At 50.5% G+C, this 26,642-nt stretch overlaps 1 protein-coding gene across 3 annotated transcripts in view; it reads left to right on the top strand.

Moving 5' to 3' along the window:
• Positions 1–26,642, top strand: part of TBCD (tubulin folding cofactor D) — a 148,489-nt gene that overhangs the window by 12,911 nt on the left and 108,936 nt on the right. For all 3 annotated transcript variants that reach the window (XM_027517757.1, XM_027517756.1, XM_027517758.1), the window contains exons 5-9: positions 366–509; positions 2,421–2,476; positions 12,120–12,252; positions 24,542–24,587; positions 26,017–26,149. In XM_027517757.1, coding sequence (XP_027373558.1) covers positions 366–509; positions 2,421–2,476; positions 12,120–12,252; positions 24,542–24,587; positions 26,017–26,149 — 512 coding nt within the window. The remainder of the gene's footprint in view (positions 1–365; positions 510–2,420; positions 2,477–12,119; positions 12,253–24,541; positions 24,588–26,016; positions 26,150–26,642) is intronic.

The raw sequence follows: 26,642 nt of genomic DNA, 5'->3' as shown, positions 1-26,642 counted from the left end.
GGGCCAAAGCGGAATCTTGTTTTGTTGACTCCTCTGTGACAAGAAGTTGAGAATTTTTTTCTTTACTCTTAAGTCTTCTGTTTTTTTTTTTATCTTTGACTCTGTTTTCCATTTTTCTTGAAATGCTGATTGCATGCTGAAGGGTGCCAGGGATAAGAAGCCGTACACTGACATGTTAATGATTTTTATTTGTTCGTTTTGCTGTTTCTCTTGCCTGCCAAGGTAGCAGCCAGGCTGCGTGCCAGAGGTCGTGCGGCAGAGCATTGTGTGTTTGGAGTCCTGGGTGGGCGCTGAGCGGGAGGGGCGGTGGGACTGCGTGGATGCCCTCCACACAGGAATCATGTTGCTTTGTCCCGGCCCCGTAGACCTGGGAGACCCGCTACATGCTGCTGCTATGGCTCTCTGTGACCTGCCTGATCCCGTTTGATTTTTCCCGCCTCGACGGAAACCTCTCTCAGCCTGGGCAAGAGCGAGCATCCACCATGGACCGTATCCTCCAGGTAGCGGAGGTGAGTGTGGCCCTGCAGTAGTGAGCTGCTGACCGGTGTCCTTTCTTGTGCCATCCTGCTGCTGGGACTTAATTAGGTACACTTGTGATGTTTGGGTATTTCTTCAGCTGTTGTTACCCTTTTTCAGTGAGGTGGAATTCCATTTCATAACTTAACATGAAACTGATAATTCTTACAGGGATCAGGATGTATTATTTCAGCAAATCTCATTTCTCTGTAGATAATACAGATACTCTGATGATAGCATAAAAGGGGGCAGTGATAAGAGAAAGGTCCATTTAAAATCTAACTTTTTAATTTTTAGCACTATGTAAATAATACATGATCATCAAAGGAAAATCAGAAAGAAAAGCAGGAAAAATATTAAAGTGAAATCTCTCAACTACTAGTGTTGAGCGATAACACTTTATTTTTTTTCTTCAAGGTTCTCCTGATGCATGCCTTATGTGTGTAGATACAGGTTTTTGTACATTCTGCTGTGGAAAATATTACCCTGAACTTGAATGACTTAGCACACGTTCATCATCTTATAGTTTCTGTGAATCAGGAAATCTGGCCATGGCTTCGCTGGGCCCTCTCTTTCAGGGTCTCCCCAGGCTGCGGGCTGAGCTCGCCTAGGACAGGTCTGCTTCCAAGCTCTCATGGTTGTTGGCAGGAGTCAGACCTTGAGGGTGTTGGCTGAGGGCCTCAGTGCTTTGCTGGCTGTTTGCCATGCAGCCGCCCCCGCCACAACAGTGGTGGCTTACTCTGTGAAAACCAGCAAGGGGCAGGGTCTGTAGCAAGGCAGAGGTCACACGTCCATGTGACGTCATCATGGAAGTGCCGTCCTACCTCCTGCCAAATTGTCTTGGTTAGAAGCAACTCATTGTGTCCAACCCACCTGGGAGGGATTACACAGGGCGTGGGCGCTGGTGGGCAGGACGCCTGCCACACTTCAACTAAGCTGCTCTGGGCGCCTGCTCTGCACCAGACGTTCTTCTAAGAGGCTATTCATACATTAACTCTTTCATCTTGCTTAATGAGACAGTTCGCTGTTGTTCATCCTCATTTTACTGAGGGGGCAACATGGATAAAAAATAAATGCCTTTGCCAGCTCTCTTTCTCACACATGGTGGATCCAAATTTGAACCCAGGGGTTTGGCTCCCAGCCTATTCTTCACACTGCTTCCTGTGGCCCGCGTGTACAGGGCCGCGGTGTCCTGCTGCTCTGGGACCTGCTTTTCCCTGGAGCACTTTGGTCTGAATGTCTCACGTCAGTAAGTAGACATCTCCCTCACGGTCGTTAAGGGAAAAGGTGCACCACTGTGTCCTTATTTCTAAAATATTAATAGTCTTTTCTAGATGGGTGGTTTGTTTCTAGCTGAGTTTGGTTACCCTCTGGGTGCTTGTCTCCTAAGTGGGATTGCCCAAGGAGAGGCCCAGTTTCTAGAGAGTTGTCCTTCAGAAGGAAGATCTTCTAAGTATATTGTTTGGGAAGCAGTTGAGAATTGGAAACCTCTGAGAGGTGTCGGAGTCACTGCGGTGAACTGCAGCCTTCCTGTGTTTGAGCAGGGCTTCCCGGCTGTTCTCAATGCCATGGAGCTGGCGGGCCCAGGCCTGTTCCGTGCACACTCTGGGTGGCAACACACATGCTTCATTTTTCAGTCACTTTTGCAGATGTACATTTCAAGGAGTGTGGCCACACGCTGCGTGGGGATTGGGCCCTTCCCTGAGGGTGAGCACATGTGTGGCAGCTGCAGCCCTGAGCTCACGTTCATGAGTGCTTCATGCAGCTTCAGAGTGTCTGGCCTCTGCCGCTGAGCCTGCACCCTGAGCAGTGGATCTGCTGAGTGAGGGACCAGATGGCCGAGCGGGTCCCTAATGTTTATATTATGTGTGTAACTATACCTGTCCTTTTACCCTTCCCTGTAGTCTTACCTGGTCGTCAGCGACAAGGCCCGAGACGCAGCTGCTGTCCTCGTGTCCAAGTAAGTGCTTTCTGAGACGATTTGCCGTCTGTTACCTGTGTCTCTGTTGTCATCAGAGAGGACACTCGGTTTCGAGGCCTGGGGAATCTTTGCCGTCCTGAGGACTTTGCTGCATTCCCTGAGGGAACCCAGCACTGGTAAAGGAACCCTGAACCTGATGTGACCACCTTCAGTGCTGGTCAGGGACTCAGGGTTACCTGATGCCAGGTTAGTGGCTCGTGGGCCCATCAAGGGAGTGCAGATTTTGAACAGGTGTAGCAGTTTTGTGGGGCCATATCTCTCCTCTAGCGGGGTGTCAGTTAAAAGAGCTTTTGGAAGTCACTTAGAGAGCAGACTACACTGTGGTTTGTGGAGATCATGGGCTGTGATTGCATCATTGTGCAATCACAATGATAAAAATCCCCAAACATGGCATGTTAACTAAAAACAGTCTGTGCCTGAAGCAGGCAAAGATGGCTTTTTCTGATGAGCTGAGTAAGACGACCCAGGCAGCAGGGCCTGAAGTCTCAAGAAAAAAAATGGTGCCAAAGATGGGTATGAAAACTGAGTAACTTGTTTCATGGAATATGAGAATGGAAGAAAGCAGTTTTTATAACTCTTTTGTATGATGTGATTTAAAGTATGTGTAGACTGTAAATGATTTAAAAAATTTGACTTTTATCCCTCCTCCATGTTTATGAAAGTTGAAAACTGGCTGTAAGAGCTTTTGGGTGTCTTGATTGTGGCAACACTTCAGGGTCACCTTGTCTTAGGTGTGTAGCCGTGATCTTGTGCAAGGTGGGAAGAGATGTGCTTGATTTATGGGGCATTCAAATGGCAACCCACTCCAGTGTTCTTGCCTGGAGAATCCCAGGGACAGGGGAGCCTAGTGGGCTGCCATCTGTGGGGTCGCACAGAGTCAGACACGACTGAAGCGACTCAGCAGCAACAGCAGGGACATTGAAGGAAGTATTTGTGGAAGTACTTGCTAAGCCATTGGGCAGAGCCTGAATTCAGGAGGCTGATTTTAGCAGTGAAGAAGGAAGCAGCTGAACATGTCTGGTATACCTCCCCTGAGTGAGGAGAAAGTCACCGACAGAGCTTTCTCATGGTTTTGACAAGGAATGAAAAAGCATGGGTTTCTTTCTAACTGTGAAAGTAATCATGTGTGTTTTGGAAGATAAAAAAAAGTGCAAAATAAGACTCACATGTACTGTCATGCCCGGAGGTGTAACCGCCGGGTCCTCTGTTCTCCGCTGCCGGTGGGCCTGTTGGTCCCTGGCACGTGGCTGCACTCGCAGGTTTGTTCCAGGGGCCGGCAGGCCGGCCTAGACCTTTGGTCAGTCTTCCAGACGCGATGAAGGTGTGGTGTATTCTTTCTCCAGCCCCACGGCACGAGTAGACCTTTGGTTAGTAAAATTAGCACAGCCTCAGACACTCAACATTAAACTTCGTACTCGTTTGATTGGCTCTATTTTCTCCTTCCAGGTTTGTTGAGATATAATTGATGTATGGCACTGTACAAGTTTAAGGCTTACAGCATGGAGATTTGACTTCTCAGTTCAGTTCAGTCTCTCAGTCACGTCTGACTCTTTGCGACCCCATGAACTGCAGCACGCCAGGCCTCCCTGTCCATCACCAACTCCCAGAGTTCACTCAAACTCACGTCCATCAAGTCGGTGATACCATTCAGCCATCTCATTCTCTGTTGTCCCCTTCTCCTCCTATCCCCAATCCCTCCCAGCATCAGAGTCTTTTCCAGTGAGTCAGCTCTTCACATGAGGTGGCCAAAGTACTGGAGTTTCAGCTTTAGCATCATTCCTTCCAAAGAACACCCAGGACTGATTTCCTTTAGAATGGACTGGTTGGATCTCCTTGCAGTCCATGGGACTCTCAAGAGTCTTCTCCAACACCATAGTTCAAAAGCATCAATTCTGCACTCAGCTTTCTTCACAGTCCAACTCTCACATCCATACATGACCACGGGAAAAACTATAGCCTTGACTAGACAGACCTTTGTTGGCAAAGTAATGTCTCTGCTTTTCAATATGCTATCTAGGTTGGTCATAACTTGCCTTCCAAGAAGTAAGCGTCTTTTAATTTCATGGCTGCAGTCACCATCTGCAGTGATTTTGGAGCCCCCAAAAATAAAGTCTGACACTGTTTCTACTGTTTCCCCATCTATTTCCCATGAAGTGATGGGACCAGATGCCATGATCATAGTTTTCTGAATGTTGAGCTTTAAGCCAACTTTTTCACTCTCCTCTTTCACTTTCATCAAGAGGCTTTTTAGTTCCTCTTCACTTTCTGCCATAAGGGTGGTGTCATCTGCATATCTGAGGTTATTGATATTTCTCCCGGCAATCTTGATTCCAGCTTGTGCTTCTTCCAGCCCAACGTTTCTCATGATGTACTCTGCATATAAGTTAAATAAACAGGGTGACAATATACAGCCTTGATGTACTCCTTTTCCTATTTGGAACCAGTCTGTTGTTCCATGTCCAATTCTAACTGTTGCTTCCTGACCTGCGTATAGGTTTCTCAAGAGGCAGGTCTGGTGGTCTGGTATTCCCATCTTTTTCAGAATTTTCCACAGTTTATTGTGATCCACACAGTCAGAGGCTTTGGCATAGTCAATAAAGCAGAAATAGATGTTTTTCTGGAACTCTCTTGCTTTTTTGATGATCCAGCGGATGTTGGCAATTTGATCTTTGATTCCTCTGCCTTTTCTAAAACCAGCTTGAACATCTGGAAGTTCACGGTTCATGTATTGCTGAAGCCGATCATAAAATGATTATCGGAGTAGGCTTAGTGAACAGGTATCATCTCATATAGATACAAAATAAAAGATTCAGAAAAAAATTTTTTTTCCTGTGATGACTCTTTCCTTGTGATGACTTTGGATTTACTCTTTTTTTTTAATTGAATGAAAGATTTGTCATATTCTGTAGTGCTTCCCAGTTTTCAGAAGTTTCACACACATAATTTCATATAATCTCATAATAACTCCTTTTTTTCTCTACCCCTGTTATCGCTCCGCCCCTCCCCAGGTTTTACTCTCAACAACTTTCATATATGATATATATCAGTGTTAATTATATTTATCATGTTTCGTGTTACATGTCTAGTACTTATTCACCTTATAGCTGGAAATTCTTACCTTTTTGACTGCTGTTCTCCAGTTCCCTCCCTGACCCCTTTCTCTGGTAGCCGTAAGTCTGACCTCGTTTTCTGTGAGATTGTTTGATTTCTGATTGATTCTTAGGGATGAATTCCTAGAAGAGGAATGAACATTCTAGGGGTTTTAAATGCAGCTACTGGAAAGGTTGATCAAGTTGAAAGTCTCCTTTTTCCCAAATGTTTGCTAAATTTGTTAAATGAAGCATAATGTCTTTATTATCAGCAGTACTGATTTGGTAGCGTTCTGCTGAGCTTGACCTGGTGGAGTACTGCACGGTGGGGCGAGGGGGCTGAGACCCTAAACCCTTCTTCCCTCGGTGGCAGGTGTCCTCCAGAAAGGCCGTAGCCAGAGACCCCTGGTGGGCTGTGCGCTGCTGACTGGCTGCTCCTGCGCCATCTAGTGGTCGGACAAGCTGGCGTTCGAGAGGTTGAGGCCAGGTTTTTATCTAGCGCGTTAAAAGAGCTCCGGCTGATTTAGCTAGGCTGTAGGTCACCCAGTTTCCTTTAGCTGTGGAAAGGGCAGATGACCTCAGGTCTAGAGCTGCTCTAGGTAACATGCCTCACAGGTGGGTTCTGACTCTCCTGTTTTTTTGGTGAGCTGTTACAGTGAGACCCTGGGTATGCAGAGTGGTCACATGTGGCCTTTGACCCACTGGCGTCTGTTCTCTGGTGTTCCATGAGGGAGCTGCCTGTCTGCCCTATCAGCTTTGAAGGCTTCCCCTTACCATGTGCAGTTCATCTGCAGCTGCATCTGTTTCCCTTCATTAACCAGAACCTGCAAGTTCTGTAACTTTGTTACTTTGATGCCAAGACATTTGGATATGAGTGTTACTTTACAGAAACTTGTCAATGGAAAAATAGGCCTTTATTCTTCCTGATTGTACAGAAATGCATCAATGGAAAAATATGCCTTTATTCTTCCTGATTATATTAGTTTTAAAAAGCAGATGCTTTTATCTAACTGTGAAATCAATGTATGCTCCATGTGGAAAAGTTGGAACATAGAAAATTGGGAAAACCCCACCCATTTATAATAATAATACACAATAATGTGTTGTATTTTTTTGTTTTGTTTTGTTTTTCTGTGCTGTCACTGTATGGAATTTGTGTAGCACAATCTCTTTGAATTAACATTTGTTTTTTCACTTAATTTCACATTACCACTGATTAAATGGCTCCTTTATATTCCACTGTTTTTAACTCTAACCAGCTAACCAGGAAGACCTCACGTTTTCCTCAGTAGTGATGTAATGACTAGCTTTGGGTGTAAACCTATTTTGATATTTGGGATTTTTTTTTTAGGATAGTCCCCTAGAGGTGGCCTTCTGAGTCACAGGACACAAGGACATTGTTGAATCTGTACACCAGTGACTCTTGGGAGCAAGTTTTCAAAATCTCTGGCACCACAGGCAGCCTTCAGCACAACCCTGTTCTCCCAGTTGGATTGTGCATTGTTTTATTTATTACTAATGTTTAGATTGTATTTCACTGATCGCTGGTGAGTTTCAACACATTAATCTTATTTCAAACATCTTATGTCCTGTGTTGTAATCTGATTTCTAATATCTGTGGGTTTCTTGGTGCTTTTTCTCTGCTAGTGTGCACTTTCTCAGTGAAGGATGTTAGCTCAAGGAGGGTGTGATATTTTCTCCAGGTGGTTGATAACCTTTTTTTTTTAATTGTTTGTTTAGGGTTGTGCTGGGTCTGTGTTGCTGCGTGGGCTTTCTCTAGCTGTCGTGAGCGGGCACTGCTCTCTAGTTGCCACGTGCAGGCTTCTTGTTGCAGTGACCCTACCCTAGAGCGTGTGGCGCACAGGCTCTGGGTGCTCGGGTCTCAGTAGCTGCAGCACCTGGGCTCAGCAGTTGCGGCTCCCGGGCTCTGTAGCACAGGCTCAGTAGTTGTGGTGCACAGGCTTAGCTGCTCCATGGCATGTCGGGTCTTGGCTGTGCCAAGGATTGAACCTACTCCTGCATTGGCAGGCAGATTCTTTACCACTGAGCCCCCTGGGAAGCCTGGATGGTAGCCTTTTACTTCTTTGGACTGAAGTTTTTAATTCTAATGTCAACGTGGTAGCTATTTTCCTTTATTTATTTTTTACTTTTATGCTTAAAGGTTTACTGTCATAAGAGAATTTACAAAGAATCATATTTTTCTTATTTCCCCTTGCTATTCTTTGGAACTCTGCATTCCAAAGTGAAAGGCAAAGGAGAAAAGGAAAGATATGTCCATCTGAATGCAGAGTTCCAAAGAATAGCAAGGAGAGATGAGAAAGCCTTCCTCAGTGATCAGTGCAAAGAAATAGAGGAAAACAGTAGAATGGGAAAGACTAGAGATCTCTTTAAGAAAATTAGAGATACCAAGGGAGCATTTCATTGCAAAGATGGGCACAATAAAGTACAGAAATGGTATGGACCTAACAGAAACAAAAGATACTAAGAAGAGGTGGCAAGAATACACAGAAGAACTAGACAGAAATGATCTTTATGACCCAGATAACCACAACGGTGTGATCACTCACCTAGAGCCAGATATCCCGGAATGCGAAGTCAGGTGGACCTTAGGAAGCATCACTACGAACAAAGGTAGCAGAGGTGATGGAATCCTGGCTGAGCTACTTCAAATCCTAAAAGATGATGTTGTGAAAGTGCTGCACTCAACATGCCAGCAAATTTGGAAAACTCAGCAGTGGCCACAGGACTGGAAAAGGGCAGTTTTCATTCCAGTCCCAAAGGCAGTGCCAAAGAATGCTGAAATTACTGCACAATTGCACTCATCTCACACGCTAGCAAAGTAACGCTCAAAATTCTCCAAGCCAGGCTTCAACAGTATGTGTACCGAGAACTTCCGGATGTTCAAGCTGGACTTAGAAAAGGCAGAGGAACTGGAGATCAAATTACCAACATCCGTTAGATCATAGAAAAATCAAGAGTATTCCAGAAAAACATCTACTTCTGTTTCATTGACTACACTAAAGCCTTTGGCTGTGTGGATCACAACAAACTGTAGAAAATTCTTAGAAGAGACGGGAATACCAGATCATCTGACCTGCCTCCTGAGAAACCTGTGTGCGGGTCAAGAAGCGACAGGACCGGACATGGAGCAACAGACTGGTTCCAGATTGAGAAAGGAGTATGTCAAGGCTGTATATTGTCACGCTCCTTATTTAACTTATATACAGAGTACATCATGAGCAATGCCAGGCTGGATGAAGCTCAAGCTGAAATCAAGATTGCCAGGAGAAATATCAATAACCTGCAATAATCAATATGCATATGACACCACCCTTATGGCAGAAAGCGAAGAGGAACTAAAGAGCCTCTTGATGAAAGTGAAAGAGGAGAGTGAAAAAGCTGGCTTAAAACTCAGCATTCAGAGAACTAAGATCATGGCATCTGATGGGGAAACAGTGAGAGACTTTATTTTCTTGGGCTCCAAAATCACTGCAGACTGCAGCCATGAAATTAAAAGACGCTTGCTTCTTGGAAGAAAAGCTATGACTAACCTAGACAGCATGTTAAAAGTAGAGACGTTACTTTACTGACAGAGGTCCGTCTAGTCAAAGGTATGGTTTTCTCTTCCAGTAATCATGTATGGATGTGAGAGTTGGACCATAAAGGAAGCTGAGTGCCAAAGAATTGATGCTTTTGAACTGTGGTATTGGAGAAGACTCTTGAGAGTCCCTTGGACTGCAAGGAGATCAAACCGGTCAATGGTAAAGGAGATCAGTCCTGAATATTCATTGGAAGGACTGATGGTGAAGTTCCAATATTTTGGCCACCTGATGCGAAGAACTGACTCATTTGAAAAGACCCTGATGCTGGGAAAGGTTGAAGGCAGGAGAAGGCGACGACAGGATGAGATGGTTGGAGGCATCACTGACTCGACGGACATGAGTTTGAGCAAGCTCAGGGAGTTGGTGATGGACAGGGAAGCCTGGTGTGCTGCAGTCCTTGGGGTCACAGAGAGTCGGACGTGACTGAGCAACTGGACTGACTGATATTTTTCTACCTTCTTATTGTTTCATATAGAATTAGTAATCCATTTGGAATTTCTTTTGTCATAGGTTATATAACAGATGTTTTCCCCCTCTTGTAACTAAATTCACCATTTTACAAACATTTCACTTTTCCTTTATTAATTTAAAAATACACAAATATACACAATTAATTTAAAATACACAAAATAGGGTTCGTCACTTCGCCTGTGCTGTTGCACTCTCAGGCCAGGTGCCGTGTGGTAACAGCACCAATGAGCGGTGTGTCCGTCCCACCTGGTAGGTCTGGTCCTGTTAGAAGGTTTTGCTGCTCACTCTCTGGCGCTTACCTTTCTGAGAGAAGGAAAAGGAGGGGTCTCTGAACACCCGCATGTGTTTTCTGGGCTCCACATTGACAGTGGACGTAATTTGTGATGTAAGTTTTCCTAAAAAGTAAGGAAGCATAGGATTCAGAGATCTTTCAGTGTGTGCAGAAGGGTCTTCTTCTGGGCGTTACATCTGTGGTGTAGATGTTTTCCATTTTTGCTTATCTGTACTTTAGGACCTCTGCTGCTGTTACATTTTTAGTAAGAAGAAAAAAATCCTGCTTAAGTCTTTCAAAGGAGCCCTGGGTGTTCTACTGTGATTTGGCAACTCGCCTTGTATGATTTCGCCTGGGAACGGAAGTCAGCCACTGCAGGATGCACGCAGAGCATCGGGCTCCTGCCGACTCCGCAGGCCAGCGGGGGAGGAAGCAGGGAGTGTGACCCCTAGTGGCCGGCGCTGTGACTTGTGTCTCTCAGTAGGGCTTCGAGTTCCAGCCGGGCTGCCTGTCGGCCCTGTGGGCCACTCTGTGCCTGTCCCCTTGCCTGTCCCGAGGGCTGCCTCACTGCGGATTCTGCGCCTGCCCACGTAGTGTGGTGCTTGGCGGCTGGCTGTTGTCTTCAGCCTATGGGCTGATCAGAAGTCAGGCTGAGGATCAGATCGCTATGTGTGGCCCTCATCCTATCCGCACCCTCCCCCTCATCAAAGGGCTTTAAACAGGGCCAAGGACATTGAGCAGAGAAGGCAATGGCACCCCACTCCAGTACTCTTGCCTGGAAAATCCCATGGACAGAGGAGCCTGGTAGGCTGCAGTCCATGGGGCCGCTAAGAGTCAGACACGACTGAGCGACTTCACTTTCACTTTTCACTTGCCTGCATTGGAGAAGGACATGGCAACCCACTCCAGTGTTCTTGCCTGGAGAATCCCAGGGACGGGGCAGCCTGGTGGGCTGCCATCTATGGGGTCACACAGAGTCGGACACGACTGAGGTGACTTAGCAGCAGCAGCAGCAAGGACATTGAGATGGGTATATATCACCAATTATCCATTTTAGGTGATCCCCCGAAGTGCAGATTTTGTGAAATTTTTGGCCCTTCTTCCCAGACCCACTGAAACAAGATGTCTTGAGGGTGTGGCATGTGAATTTTCCTTGGTAACCAGCATCCTAAAGTTTGGTAACTCCTTGGTGACCTTGTCTCTGGGTGTGCTCCCTGTTGGGGGTGGCGGAAGACAGTAATGGCAGCTTTGTTTTTTTTGACTGAGAGACCTTCCACGTGGCTGCAATAGAATTCTAGCGCTGGGTGGTGGTGGCTGAGAGAAGAGGGGCTTATGGGGTGCGGCTGGGGGGCTTCTGGTCAGGATGAGAGGCTCCTGCAGGGTGCAAAGGACGGTGCTGGGCTTGCCAAATGCTGCTCCTGGGGCGAGTGTGACCTTGCGTGTTTCCGTGGTATTGGTGCCCAGGCACTTAGCCCCTGGCAGAGCGAGCAGTCCTCACAGGTCACCTCCCTGATGCTGTCCCTGGGCCTCCTGTCCTCCCCTCAGCTCTTTCCTTCTTGTTTGCCTGCTTCCTGTGTTTCTGCCCCCAGACTGCAGGTTCCCCTGGAGGACGGGGGCTCAGCCTCAGTCCTAGAGCTGGGGGACGGGCATGTGCGCTGGTTGGAGAGGAGCGAAGGGGGCCCAAGCTTCAGTGTGGGAGCCCGAGGGTGGCTGCCGGCCCAGACCAGCATGCAAGAGGGTGGGCAAGTGCCAGCACGTGGGGAGGGCAGCGCTGAGCACGCACCTGCGATGGGAACGGTGGGGCCGTGGACACGGCCGGCGCTTCGCATGGGGCTGTGCAGCAGGCAGAGAGGACGGGGAACGCGTCCTGAGGGAGGTGCGGAGCGGAGATCGCACGTGGCAGCGCGGAGCCCCATGGGGAAGGGGTCCTGAGTGGGCCAAGGAGTGGGCGTTGCTGGGCTTGGGTGAAGGTGGGCCTGTGGTCCATGGGGCCTCGGGGTGAGCGGGGGCTCAGGAGGTGGGAGCTGGGAGGAGAGGGACTGTGTGAGACTCCCGAGAGGTGGTGGTGGGAATCGCCACCCGAGGGCCAGGGTCTTCATTGGAGAGCGGTGGTAGGCCAGGAAAGGGTGGGCTCTTGTCAGCTGGGGCCAGGTTTGAGTTGTCATTACCTGTCTGTTCCCTTCTGGCAGGTTTGTTACGCGGCCTGACGTCAAGCAGAAGAAGATGGCGAGTTTCCTGGACTGGAGCCTGTGCACTTTGGCCCGCTCCTCCTTCCAGACCATCGAGGGGGTCATCGCCATGGACGGGACGCTGCAGGCCCTGGTAAAATGAACACTGCCCCAGTGGGGCTTCAGCAGTCAGTCTGTGGGGTTGTGGGAAAGGCAGGGACAAGCCCTATTTAATACCTTGGTTTCATTGTGAAGTGGCTGGAACACAGGAGACGTTGAATCCCGACAAGATGATCAACTCGGTTTCTCTCCTCGGCTGCTTTGCATTGGGCCCTGTGACCCAGGGCTGGCCCTGTGCTGTTGGCGATCGACTTTCTGCCCAGGTGAAGGGGATGGACTGGTGATGCTGTGTGTCGCCACCAGGGGGCACTGGTGCCCGCAGAGCAGAGCCAGAGCCAGTGGGCGGGCAGGGGAGTGTCCTCCTTGGGCTTCCTGCTGCTTAGACAAGTTACAGAGGAAAATGGTTAGAACCAGCGTAAAGGAAACAAGGCAGGTGATCTGGAATTTGTTCTTGTTTAGATGCTCTGGGTGTTTGCACCAAGTGCAGACCGGACCCGCACCCTTTCCTGGCTGCCTTTGCTTGTCTGGTGGTACTTTTTCTAGTGTAGACGGGGAGGAAAGGTTAGTTTAAATTCTTCGGGGGAGGGGAGGCTGCCGCACCTGAAGCTCTGGGGTCATGGCTCCCTTCCCTGGACCCTGTGGTCCTTGCAGTGGGCAACTTTGTCCTTGTCTCTGAAGCTGGCGGGCCCAGGGCCCGCTTAGAGGAGAGCAGGGTGTTTCGGGCTGTGTTTAAATGGGGGCATTTGGGCCGTGACTCAGTGTGATATCATCTTCTTGGGTGTCGTCCCATCTTCTCTCTTTGGCGGTGGCAGCTTCTGACGGGGTGTAGGAGGCGAGAGGGCCTGGGGAAAGCGGGGCTGATGGCGTGATGGCCCGGGGCGGAGGGACAGGAGGTGGGAGAAGCAGAGGACAGCACTCGGCCCTGCCTCCTCCACTCCTAGAATGTTCTCTCATCTGTGTCTTTTCATTCACAGTATCTTCAGGAAGGGCTGTCATTTAAATGATGAGACTATCTAAGACATTAAAAAAAAACAAAACCAAAAACCTTGAAAAACAAAACCTGTCCTGAGTTCCTGTGGTCTGTTGAGGTGATGTCTGTTTCTCCTTGTGGCCTTTTATTCTGTAAATAAACGTGATGTGTTATTACAGAGGTTTTTAATAAGTTGAGATACAGTTTGCATAATACCCCCTTTAAAGTTCAGTGGTTATTTTGTACATGCACAAGATAACAACTGTCACCATTGTCTAGTTCCAGAATACTCTGATCACCCCAAAAGGAAACCCCCCACACATGAGCAGCACCTCCTCCTCCATGGCCCCGGGCACCCCCAGTTCCTGGCAGCTAGTGATCTACTTTCCATCTCTCTGGATTTGCTTTTCGAGGACGTTTCACACAAGCGGAGTCGTGTACGGTGTGGCCTTTTGAATCTGGCTTCTTTGGCGTCGTGTTCCCACAGGACTTCCGTGTCGCAGCCTGTCCGTGCTTCCTTCCTTCTTAATACTCCCTTGTAGTTACTCAGAATTCTGAGATACTCTGAATAAGGCTGATCTGAAAATGTGTGTGTCACATTTTGTTTGAGCATATATTTTCAACTTCCTTGCTACAATAGTAGCAGTAGATTTTTTTTTTAAGTGTAACAATTTAAATATACTTCCTGTGTTTCTGAGGTCTTCTAGAAACTTTTTATGGCATACCCACCTGTCATACTGACAAAACATGGGTATCAGCCTGTGGCTGCAGGCAACTCTCATTCCAGCCACGTGTGTGGGGAGGTGCTTCAGGAGGACTTTATTGCTTTGTTGGGGGTCGGTGCTGGGGGAGGCTGGCCAAGAACGGTGCTGAGCATGGAGTAGAGGGGAGGGAGTGGTCCTGGTCACCAGGCTCTCGCTGCAGGGTTCCTGGGTGGGCGTGTGCAGGGCATCGAGTCCTGGTGAAGAATGGGGTGAATAGGGCTGAGATGGTTTATTTGAAGGTTTGAGTGTAAGTGGATTCTTAGTTTTTTTGGCGTGAGTCACATCGAGAAGTCTTAGGTCATAGAGAAACAAGGGTCTGACGAACGCCGCTGAGCCTGCCAGTCCACTTGGGCCTGCAGGGTAGGCCCGTCCGGACATGGGTGCCGCTTCCTGACTCACTCACTTTTGTCCTGCTTTAGACCTCTTCTGCCCAGTCTGGAATCTGCGTCCTTGACAGGCTCCTGGGGTCTCCTGGCAGTGCTCCCTGGCCTGGAAGCCACCCCTCCTGAGGCCATTGCTGCACTCATATCAGGGCACCTGGGCTGTGGGCGCCTCCACTGGGGGGCTGAAGCCAGTGGTGACCACCCCCAGGGCCTGCAGCTGGCAGGGCCTCTGTGGCCCTCGCCCAGAATTGGTGGCGGTGGGCTTTTGGCTCAGGCCACTAGCGAGCGGTCCTGTGGCCTCCTCCAACTCAAGTCCTTGGGATGCTGGGGCCTCTTGGCTTGAGAGGGTCGTGGGGTCACTTCCCAGTTTCTGCTGTGGCTGGGCCCAGAGGTCCTTTCTTTTTTTTTTGAACAGTTTTGATCCTCTCACTGCTTGTTTCTGGGTTGTTCCCAAGTTCTGCTGCTCCTTCCTACGTGGGGCACAGGTGTTGGCGAGCCTGCTGCCACCCTCCTGCCGGCCCTCACTGGCCTCAAGTGGGGAAGGGCTTTATACCGGGAGGCCTCCCCGTTTTACACTCAGGAGGAGTGAAGGCCTGTTGTGTCTTCCTCCTGAAGAGTAAAGTGATTTTCTCAAAGCCTTAGCAAAGTTGAACCCCACGTCCCCGCCCCTGTTTTGGCCCAGAGGAGGAAGCCCTGCAGGCCGAGGTGCGTTGGCAGCCACGCCCTGGTGCTCTCTGGGGAGATGTGCCCTCGGCGAGGGTATTGCCTGCTTCGACAGTCCTGCCAGGGGAGGTGACCCTGCCGTGCTCCCGGGGGCAGGCCCATCTCTTCTGCAGCCTCAGAAGCCCGGTGGTTCCTCTGGAGAAAAAAAAAAAGCCCTAGGGTCTCTCTGGAGTCATGTGCCTTCTTTCCTTTCCTTTCTTTTGAAGGAGAAATCTGGTCTAATTGCCGCTGCTGCCGCCGCCCGCCCAGGCAGGAGGAAGCAGTGCTGGTGCTGAGCTCTCCGGGCAGGAGCGGTTTCGCCATGAGCTCGTCAGACCTGAACGGGGAGGCTCGGCGTCCGCTGTGCATGACGAATCCTGCAGGTGTGCTGCGCCGCAGGATTCCATCTGCCGCCTCTGATGCACTTGGCTGCACTCTATCCACCTGCTCATTAGTGTGGGTTAGGCGAAACAGGTGGACTCGTAACAAGTACCGTCGAAACTGGGCCTTGATTTTTATTTCCCTTGAAGCATATTTCTCTTGCAGCGGTGATTTTTTTTTTTTTTTTTAAACTCTTGTGGGAGGGAAACGTGTCTGGCGGCTTCATGTCATTGGAAGGCCCCTTAATTCTAGCTCTTTGAAACAGCCTTTGATTTAGGCCCTCCTTAAGCATTAGGATTAGTGGAAATCTAGGAAATTCAAGGAAAGGAAACATAGTATTAAAAACGGAGGCTGGTGGCCATTTGGACTTGGTGCGCTCTGCTCACACTGGCAGCTGTGCCGTCCTCGCTCTGGCCCTGCAGGTTGGAGGTTCACAGACCGACGGGTGGCTCTCTGTGCGCCCCGCCCTGCCGCTCCGTGACCCCTACCCTGGCACTGGACAGGGGTGCGCTGTCCTCTTTGCCAAAGTCTGGGGTGTGTCCCCCCTTCACAGTGAGGCTGCTTCTGTCCGTTCTATCACTGTCATAGGTACACCTTGTTAAAGGGTGAAACAGTCACAGACGACACGAGAAACCAGGGAAGTGAAGAGAAGGCGCGGGCTCACCCAGAACCTTTCTCACGTGGACGTGGTGCCTGTCTGTTCAGGGTTCTTTGGAAACAGCACCCAGTGGTTTCATTTAAGGTGTTTGGTCAGAGGACAGACGAACCTGCTGGGGTTTTTCAGTCACAGCACTTGCCTGGAGCAAGGTTCTGGGTGGAGGAACATGGGGTAAGAACCCTTTGAATGTGGCCATTTTCAGGGTGTGCACATTTATGAAAAGTTCGTGTGCTGTTGTCAGATTCAGCAGAAATAAGGCACCTTCAGGTTCCTCATGTGTCTGAGATGTGAAGCAGCCAACTCCGAGTCCGCTTTCGTCTCACGTGACTCATTGTTCTGTGCGCGGCGGGCGGCCCAGAGCACGGGTCTTGTTAGAACACGCACGGTGTGAGGCTGGCCTCCGTTCCCTGGCGGCCTGGTTTGTACACCTGCTGTGTGATGGGGTGACGTGTCCGGCAGGACAGGTGTGCCCTCGCCGGCGGCCCAGCTTGGGCCCACGCTTGCAGGGGAAGGGACTCGGCCATTGCTGCGCCCCCCCGACCCTTGGATGAGAGACAGACACAGAGTGCTGTGCCCTGTGGGAGACAGACGCAGACTGTCTACCGTTGTCCCTCCTCCCAGGTGGTGGTGCCCGCCTCGAAGCCCCCACCCACCCGGCTGCTTGGCCACCCTGCCCTGCCCTCCAGCGTGCTCTGTGTGTGCCTGAGTCTCCCTGACCTTCGTCCCTGGTTTCTGTCCTCGCTCCCAGAGCTCTGGCTCTGCTCACCTCTGGTGCTTCAGGCTCCACAGCTCAAGGCGGTGTCTGTCGTGCTGTGGCTCTGCCCTCCTCCCACCCGAGTTCTGAGTGCGGCCCCGCAGCAGAGGAGGGTGCCGGCCGGCACTCTCTGTGCCCTCCCAGGCCAAGTCCAGTGCTGAGCCCCACGGCAGGGACGTGGTGCGAGGTGTCTCCCCGGCCCAGCCCTCCTTTACTGGTCCAGTGCTCGGCGGGCCACGCTTGCCGCTGCCCCCCCGCCTCCCCCCATCCTCCACCCAGGTCCTCGCCTCGAGCGCGGGTGTCTGCCCGCTGCTGCCCGCCCTCCACTCAGTGGCCTGCCCTGTCTTGAGGGTCCCTCGGGCAGGCGCGCTGCCTCTGGGTGTTCTGCGTCCCGTGCTCGTTTCTGCTCCCACGTGGCCTGCCCCGTCAAAGCCCTTTGGTTCAGTAGGCTCAGCTCTGCCCATCTGGTCCCAGGCGAGGCTCTTCTCCCCTTTCTCTTTGTGTCTCCCTCCTCTTCTCTCACTTCTGCACGTAGTCCTGTCTTCCTGCCGGGGTCGGCTCCAGAGCTCGGCCCCTGCCCCTTCCTGCGTCCTAGCCAGCTCTGCTTGGGACTGTTCTCTGGGGAGCACAGCCCCCTCCTCTGACCTCTGCTCTGGGAGCTGTGCAAGCCCTGTGTTGACTGTTTCTCAGTTTCTGGGATAGGGATCGTGTGTTTGTATCCTTTGTATGCCATGTGTTAGGCAAATAGTTTGCGCAGTCAGTATTTTTGATACTCGTCAGTCAATTGAGAGTCTGTTTTCATCTGAAGAATCTTCAGCAGTAAAGTCAGTGGTCCTAGAGAGGCCCGTTTGGGAGGGATCGGAAGTCCGCTGGTCTGGCTCTGCCTCCAAGACCGTCCCTCTGGTCTTTGCCATCCTCGGGGTCTACCTTCCCAGTATGGAGGTCGAGGTGCAGCAGCCTCTTTACTGCTCTTCAGATTGATTCTGATCCTTTTAAGAGCAGAGCCTTGAGCTTTCTCAGCTTCATGGTGTTTGAAATTCATGTGTTAGGGGTGGTGGAAAGCCTGCCTGTGCCTGTGCCTTTGTGTGGCTGCTCGTGGTTTGTGGTGTCTGTCCAGGCTTTGTCGGGGTGGCCGGGCCAGGTGAGAGCCACCTGAGTGGCTTCCCAGTCGTCTGCCCCTGCCTGGAAAAATGGCCCCTCCGGGTGGTGAGGCCAGAGGCAGCCCAAGTGCTCGGGTTTGGGGAGGGGTCATTTAAATGGGAACCTCTAAATGCAGCTTGCTGTTAGGATCCTGACCTCTCCATGTTCTGTTCGGAGCGGTTGAGAAAGCTTGGCGGCTAATAAGGTGGTAGAATGCATCATCACAAGCAGGTTGACATCTGAAGACAGGAGGGCATGGTCGTCCGGTGTCCTCTGAGCTCTTGTGCGGCCTCTTCTAGGTGGGACCCTGGAAGGCGCGGTCAGGGGCTGGGCCGGGGCTCCATCTGCCTGCCTGTGAAGGTGTGTGTTTATGGTTGGGATTTCACTGTTAGGTTAGGGAAAGATTGAACTCACAGTGGGAAGATAAAGCTAGACGTGATTGTTTTGATCGTTTAAACATTTCTTTATAACTGTTAACTATTATTTACATGTTTATGTACTTAAAATCCTTTCAAGTTTACTAGGTGTATTAATAAATGTGTTTTATCAGAATTGTAGTTTTTCATTCTGGGTTTTAGCCAATAATAGTCAGCTGTTTTTCCCAACCATTGAAAACTTAACTTCAGCAATTAGAATTTTTCCATAGTTAAGGAAGTTTTTTTCTTTTCCCTTTAATGTATATAGCCCTGAGGACGTAGAGCAGGCACACTCTCAAGGGAGCAGAAGTCTCGCTGCTGCTTGAGGCTGGAGGTGCCTCTGGGCGGGCTGGCTTGCCCGCTCGCCTCCCTCAGGCCTGTTCCTCAGCGTAGCCTGCTGGGCATGGCCTTCAGGTCAGTTCTCCTCTGTATCTGTTAGTGCTCCCTCATCCAGTTTCAGCTTACTTTGATTTCTTAGGGAGATGACGGCATCTTTCATGTTCCCCCCACTTTTATTTTTGCAAGCCTCCAGGTGTGTGTGTGTGTGTGTGTGTGTGTGAGGGTGGATGAGTGGAGGGTGGTGGAAGAGGGGTGGTGGTGAGGTTTCTTCTCTGACCTGGTGGGAGGGGGCCTGGAGAGTGAGTTAAGAGAATCCCTCTGTACAGCGCCTTTGGGTTTACTTGAAGGGTGCTCAGCAATTAGCCTTTGTTGCCTTCCCTGGAAGGTTTGGCCCTGCTTGGGCTCTGTGGCTCCCACAAGGACCGTGGGTTAAGCTCTGAGTGGCATCCGGCCTGGAACTGAAGTGTTGGTGCCAACGGTCCTTTCCGATCACGTGTTGTCCCCTTTGTGTGCGCACATCAGGAACAGTGGTACCGGGGTTCGGTGCCCTCCTCGGCCCGGAGACGGGCCTCAGGAGCACAGAACAGGGGAGGCTGCCCTTCCTGGCCCTGTGCCGTCTGCTGGCGGTGTCACATCTCCCTGGGGGACGGGGAATGGGCCGTCGTGCAGCCAGGTGTCCCGCAGTGCTCCTCAGCTCGCAGGACAGTTCTCGGGTACTCGTGGCACCCCTGAGCCCTGTGGTGTGGGCCCCTTTCTCCCGGAGCCTGGGGTGGAGCTGCTTTTCTTGGCCTTGACTCGGTGGTGCCTCCAGGGGCCTCAGACCAGCATCTCCTGCTCAGCAGCCAGGCAGACTTGCTTCCAGCAGCTGACAGCCTGTGATTTACGGCTAGAGAACATGCCCCGGGGAGGGAAGCTGGTTGCACAGCGGGCAGAAGAGCCGGCTTGGGTGGGTGGTGACTGGAAGGTGTGGTGGTTGAGAGCGATTACTGAGAAACGCGTCTGTTTGCACCTTGTGCTGTGCTGGTTTCTAGAAGAGCAGGAACAGTCATCCCGCCTCAGATGTGCGTGCTCTGTGGCCTTGTCTCTGTGTGGGGTGATTGCCTCAGGGGTCTTCAGTTGGCCCGTGTCTTACGCATCCATGAGAAGTGGGGTACCCTCCCCATGTAGTGGCTTGGCTGATGGCTCCTCCTGAGCATCTAAAGATCAGACTGTTTCTGTGGGCCACTTCCTCCCTTTGCTGAGGGTCACCATCCTCTGTGCACGCTGGGTTGGACTGTGTTTTCAGGAGGGAAGGCCAGTGAAGACGGCCCCGTTTCCTGTGGAAAAGCAAACCAACCAACAAAACCAAAGCCCTGGCCCTCTGTGATTCTTGTTCCTGTTCACCCCTTTTGCCCTTCTGAGTCCATTCACAGGAGAATCCATAACTCCTGTGACCCTTCCCTTCGTGTGTACAGAGTCCGCCTGGTGGTGGCCGTGGAGCTGGTCTGGGGCCAGGAGTAAGGAGAGGGCAGGCCGCACCGCACAGCCCATTGCTGTCCCTCACCTGCCTCGCATCCCTCCAGCTCTACCATGGCCTCCCCTGGAAGCCAGGCCAGGCCCTCGCACAGGACCCAGACAGCTCACACCCCAACAGTGAAGCTTACGGGACAGACACACAGCCCCTAAACTGCTGATCTCGTCACCAAGTATAGAATAAAAATGAAGTTTTCAAAGGGGACTCTTCGTTCTCTACCCCCTAACGTGCTGAGGATTCTCCACGCGTGTTACACACGACACGTTTGCTAGAATTTGTTATGAAGCCATGTGGGCCTGGGGTTTTCTTTCTGGAAAGATTCTGCAGTACTAATTAGTTTTTTTGTTTGTTTTGTTACATGATCCAGGTCCATTCAGATTTTCTGTTTCTTAAGTCATTTCTGCTAATTTGGAATCTCGTAGTTTGTCGCTTTCTTTTGAGTTGTCTTGTTGTCATAAAGTTTATAAAACTCCTTTGTTATCCTTTTGGTTTCTGTGGACTCTTGTGAAGTCCTTGAATTCCTGACTTTATATATGTGTGTTGTATGTGTTGGTGTGCACCTGTGTGTGTATATTAAAATACACAACCACACACGCTTGTGTTGTTGAACTGTTTTAAATCACTCCACTGCCTCTAGATACTTCAGTGGGTGTTCCACATAATCAGCACGCTGTTTTTGAGGACTAATTTTTAAAACAAAAGTTTTTTTACCCACATAGTAATAATTCTTTTTTTGTAACTTATTTTTTAACTGGAGGAAAATTGCTTTTCAGTATTGTGTTGATTTCTGCTGAAAGTGAAAGTTGCTCAGTCATGTCTGACTCTTTGCAACCCCATGAGCTATACAGTCCTGGAATTCTCCAGGCCAGAATACTGGAGTGGGTAGCCTTTCCCGAATCCAGGGGCTCTTCCCAACTCAGGGATCGAACCCAGGTCTCCCGGTATGCAGGCGGATTCTTTACCAGCTGAGCCACAAGCAAAGCCCAAGAATACTGGAGTGGGTAGCCTATCCCTTCTCCAGCAGATTTTCCTGACCCAGGAATCGAACTGGATTCTTTGCCTATCGCAATGCAAATTAGCCATAATTAATACATATATCACCTCCCTCCCCTCTCTCCGTCCAACCTGTCTAGGTCATCACAGAGTGCCAGACTGGGATCCCTGTGTTCTCACCAGCTATCTGTTTTATATGTATCAGTATATATGTTGATATATGTGTGTGTGTGTGTGTTTATCTCCACATGTATATGTAGCATGCATGCCTACTAAATTGCTTCAGTCACGTCCAACTCTTTGTGACCCTATGGACTGTAGCCCACCAGGCTCCTCTGTCCGTGGGATTCTCCAGGCAAGAACGCTGGAGTGGGCTGCCGTGCCCTTCTCATGTATGTAGATATGCATGTTGATGCTACTTTCCCCATTCTGTCCTGCACTCGCCTTCCCCCACTGTGTCCACTGGTCTGTTGTCTATATGTCTGTCTTCATCCCTTCCCTGCAAATAGGTTCTTCAGTACCATTTTTCTAGATTCCACATAAATGCATTAATATAGGAGATTTGTTTTTCTGAACTCCTTCACTTTAACAGGTTCGTCTACCTCACTAGAACTGGCTCAGATTTGTCCTTTTTCATGCGCATGTGGTAGTACTTCTGATGGTAGGAGCCCCTGGAAGAGAACGGAGGGTGGGTACTTTGAGTTCAGTGGTGCCCAGCACGCATTTGTGCCTGCTAACCTGGCTGTGTCTGCCCGCCGCGCCGCCCTGTGTGGCGGGGTCTCTGCTCTTGCCACCTGGGCTCAGCGCAGAGCTTGCGGGGGCAGGGTTCAGAGCCGTCAGTGGTTCTGGTGCTTCAGAAGTTGAGACCATCAGTCTTCCTGGTGGTATTTTCTACGTCACTTCCTAGAGCTGTTGGCGCGCTAGGGTGTGCTTCATGGGTTTAGAAAATTTCGGCAAGATTTGTGTCGGCAGTTATTCTTATACCAAGACATTTATTTGTGTTTTGAAGTGTATAATTGCTATCACTTTGAAAGTCGATTGAGACCTGAGTGGTTTCATAACTTCGTGCTTGTCGTGTTGTCGGCTGTATCCTAGAGGCTCCGGTTCTTTGTGTGCAACGGCAGTGGCCGTGTGGATGGCCTTGTGCTCCGAGGACAGAGGGGAGGTGGTGTGTGACTGTGGTGCGCTGGCGCCATGACCTGGGCTGGGCCAGCCCTGAGCACCCCGCACCCCTTCCCCCCAGCCCTGCTCTGCTTGGAGGAGAAACCGGACCCTCAGTGAGGCCGCATCCTTGGCCAGGTACTCTGTCTTGGTTTGTATGAGGCACTTCAGAGCTGAGACCACCATGGCCAGGTTATTGTTATGAACCCTGACATTTAGTTTTTTAAAGTTAGCGGTATCTAACAGTGGTGTGTCCTGTAAGCTTTATTGTTGGGGTCTGAACTGTCTGGGTCGCTGGGGAGGCCAGGGTAGAGCTGGAGGGATGCGAGGCAGGTGAGGGCTGGCAGTGGGCTGTGAGGCGCGGCCTGCCCTCTCCTTACTCCTGGTCCCAGATCAGCTCCGCAGCCACCAGCCTGGGCCTCTGTCCTTCTGAGCCAGTCCACTGGGCCTGTCCTGGCAGTCTGGGCGGGAGGCTGACGGCCAGCACTGAGAGGGTGGCTCTTGTGGCCGCTGCTGCTGGAGCAGGGTGAGGAGTGCTATGCCCGGGGCCGTGGGCGGCTCGCCTGGGGGCTTCCCATCCTGTTGAGACTCATCCGGCTGCCGGATGGTTTCCTCCTTCCTTTCCACGGAGCCACCTCCCTGACTGCTTCCAAAGTTCACCAGGAAGAAGCTCGGGGATCTGGGTGACTTTCCCCCTTGTCATAAATCCAGATTGTAAAGGCAGAGATTTCAAGTGTTTGGGGAGTGGTTTACCAGTCCTGAAATGGGTATATTTCAGATGTGACCTGTGGGTGTCCGGGGGTCCTTCTCCATTTATAGTGTGTGTCATGGAGGAGCGAAGTGCCCTGAACGTCCCAGTCTGATGGCTGGCTCATGGTTTTGGGGTTGCGTTGATGGGGAGAGAAGGGCAGAAAGTGCAGAGCAGAGCGTGACTTCTGCCGAGGGGCTTCGCAGCAGAGGTGCAGAGCAGGACTGGCGTGGCCAGGATGTTGTCCCACGTGCTGGGACATGGTGGTGGAGCTGTGGGCTGCTGGCTGGGAGGTTGCTTGTGCTTTGAGTACTGGGATGTCTTGGGCCTGTGGGTCTGAGCCCCTGTGGCCTGTTCTGTGTGCCTGCCTTGGCGCGTCCAGGGCTCCCGGGTGGTTAGTCTCCACATGAAACGCCACTGACTAAGTGTCTGGGATGGTGTTCACCCTCTTCATCTCAACTCAGTGTAGCTCATTGGCTGGCAGGACCTGGTGTTGGGGGACAGGGTCCAGGGAAGTCAGGCCCATGTACCTTCAGATGGTCTAAGCAGCGGTCTTCTGTGCCAGTTAAATGCTATTCCTGAAGGAGGACAAGTTCCTTAGCTGTTTTCTTAAAGGTGCTCAGCTTTAGAGCTCTTCGTTTAAGGGCTTGGGTACCTGTGTGAATTACCACAAGTCTTGCAGACTTGCTTCCCTGGTGGCTGAGACGGTAAAGAATCCGTCTGCAATGCAGGAGACCTGGGTTTGATCCCTGGCTTGGGATGATCCCCTGGAGAAGGGAAATGGCAACCCATTCCAATGTTCTTGCCTGGAGAATTCCATGGACAGAGGAGCTTGGCGGGCTACACTCCATGGGGCCGCAGAGAGTAGGACACGACTGAGTGACTAACACTTTGACTTTGCAGACTTGAAAGCAGAGGGTAAAATTTCAGGTTGAGGACTTCAGGGTTTGATGTTTTGACGGCCTGCTGGCCCCACGTGTGTGCGGTGCAGGAGGGGCCCTTTCTCCTTTGTTGACTCGGATTGCGGATGAGTTTGTGGGAGCCTTACCTTTGTGTGGGATAATTCAACCTGTGGTTCTTATCCTTTGGTACCTTCAGTTACACGCCAGTCCTGGAAACCTGGTGCCGTTCTTTCCTCTCCGTACAGGCCGGCGCGCTTACTCCAACACGGGAGTGCGTCAGTGAGCCTGCCTCAGGCTGCGTCCCTGGTTTATGCTGCCCACTCGGAAGATTTTCAGTCTCGTAATTTCTTTCCTGTATAGCAAATCTTGTTACTTCATGGCGAGTGTTCAGGATAAAAATTTTGAAAGATTGCAATGAGTTGTTTTGATAATTTATGTTTTAAATTTGTAAAGGTTTTTGTAACATTTTAATAGTTTTTTTTTGTTTGTTTTTTTTTAGGCACAAATATTTAAACATGGAAAACGTGAAGACTGTTTACCCTACGGTAAGATTTATTTGTAAGTGAGGATGTGTTTGTGACATGAGTTTGCCCAAATTCTGATCAAATGTGTCTCACTAAGATTATTCATAGGCACAAAAATTTGTGACTTGCTGTATTTTTTTGTTGTCACAAATTTTTTTTTTTTGTCTTCTGTGTGTGTATGTGTGTGTGTGTAAGAGAGAGTGTGTATGTGTGAATAATCTAACTCTTTGGCCTCAGGCCTTGTACGGGAGGAGGTCTGGGTTCCTGACTGACAGGTCTCGATCCTGGGGACTTGGAATGTAGACCTAGCCCTGAGGTCTTCAGCTCGCTTCTTGGGAGCCCAGCTGCATTCTTGCTGGCACCATGGCTACATCATTTGCCCTTTTCGTCGCATTCTCTTAATTTTAGATTAAACTTCAACTTATGAAAACCTATATAGTCATTCTTGCTGCAGGAAGGCTTACTACCTGAAACAAGATTCTTAGTCTGTGCCTTAGAAGATGCATGGATCAGATTTGGGTAGTAGAGTCTGTTTATATCTTGACATTTCATCATGGGACATTTCATATACACAACGGAAGAGACACTGGTATAGTGGACTCTCATGTTTCTATCACAAGCGTCAGGTTTTTGATGCATGGGCATCCTGTTTCATCCATGCTCCCCCTCACACACCGTCCCCCCTGCCCAAGACACCCTGTCATCCCATTGGCATCTGTTCACTCTCTTAAGAAACATCATCTTGATGTCATGGTCACACCTGAGAACGTGAGCAGTCGACACTCAGCATCATCACACGTTTGTCCTCAACAGACTTGCACATGCAGACCCCGAGTCTGTCTTGAGTTACCATCAGTTGTACCCAGGCTGGTCACTGTATGACGTTTGGGTCTTTTGGGGAGTTACCCAGATGCCATCACAACTTGGCTTGAAAACTGCCCTGCTCTTGTCTTAATGCAAAACATGGTCTCGTGTGCTCTCCTTGCCTCCGCCTTCTCTGACGCTCTCCTTATTGCCCTGAACAGCCTTAGTGGCAGGGGGACCCGATCACACCGCTCCCCTGGTTGTGGAGATCCCTCCCTGTTCTTAGAGCCTCACACCCAAGTCTGTCTGCATGGTCCTCGTGGCCCTTAGCGTGTGCTCCAGCGCCATGTGCTCACCCAGCCTCTCTGCTCAAGGTGCTCCTCGCTCCCTGGGCTCCTCTGCGTCCCGCCTCTGGATGCCTGGTGGAGCAGGTCCGACTCCAGTGCGCTTAAGTGACATGAGGTGACGAGGTCTTAATGAAGCAGAGCTCAAGGGGCGCAGCGTTGATGTGGGCCTTCACGCTGACTTGGAGGAGGGGCCCGGGAAGTGTCTGGTTTTGATGTTGAGCATGTCAGGTGGGGTTGGTGGGTTTGGGAGATCACACAAACCTTTCCAGCAAACTGAGCAGGATGTTCTGTGTTCGCAGCTGCCACCGTTCTCCAGTGCCTGGACAGCTGCAGGCTCCCCGACAGCAACCAGACCTTGCTCCGGAAGCTCGGGGTGAAGCTCGTGCAGCGGCTGGGCCTGACCTTCCTGAAGCCCCAGGTGGCCAAATGGAGGTTGGTAGACTGAGCAGTGACCATGCAGCCTGGGGTATCTGGAGGCTGGTGTGGGGCCCGGGGTTTCAGGCATCTGGGCCCAGTGGGCTAATTGATGTGTCCTCCTGCTTTCATTCCCGCGCCCCCCCCCAGTCTCAAGAGTGTTTCTGATTTTGAAAGGAACAGCTTTTTTCTTTGGATTATTTTCTGACTTCACATCTTCCAGGTAGAATTTTGAAGTGGGGCTGATGAGAGGGAAAGCTTGTCTCTTGTTCTGAAAGTGCCTATTCTAGTGTAGGGCAGCATCACTGACGGGTCACACCGTAGGGGAAGCTCTATTCTGGTCATTTCAGTCTGGGTTTCAGGCTCACTCCTCAGGGTTTACTCAGAGAGAGCTGTCTCTGTCTGAGGATGGAAAAGATGTCTTAATGGTCCTAGTGGCTCCCATGGAAACAGCCTGTTCTATTGTGCTGGGGTACTACATTTTTAACAGTCTTCAGTATTTTTTTTAAAA

Source organism: Bos indicus x Bos taurus, chromosome 19 (genome assembly GCF_003369695.1).
Source record: "Bos indicus x Bos taurus breed Angus x Brahman F1 hybrid chromosome 19, Bos_hybrid_MaternalHap_v2.0, whole genome shotgun sequence".
Taxonomy (NCBI): domain Eukaryota; kingdom Metazoa; phylum Chordata; class Mammalia; order Artiodactyla; family Bovidae; genus Bos; species Bos indicus x Bos taurus.
The sequence above is the reverse complement of the archived record's forward strand: the minus strand, read 5'-3'. Positions and strand labels throughout refer to the sequence as shown.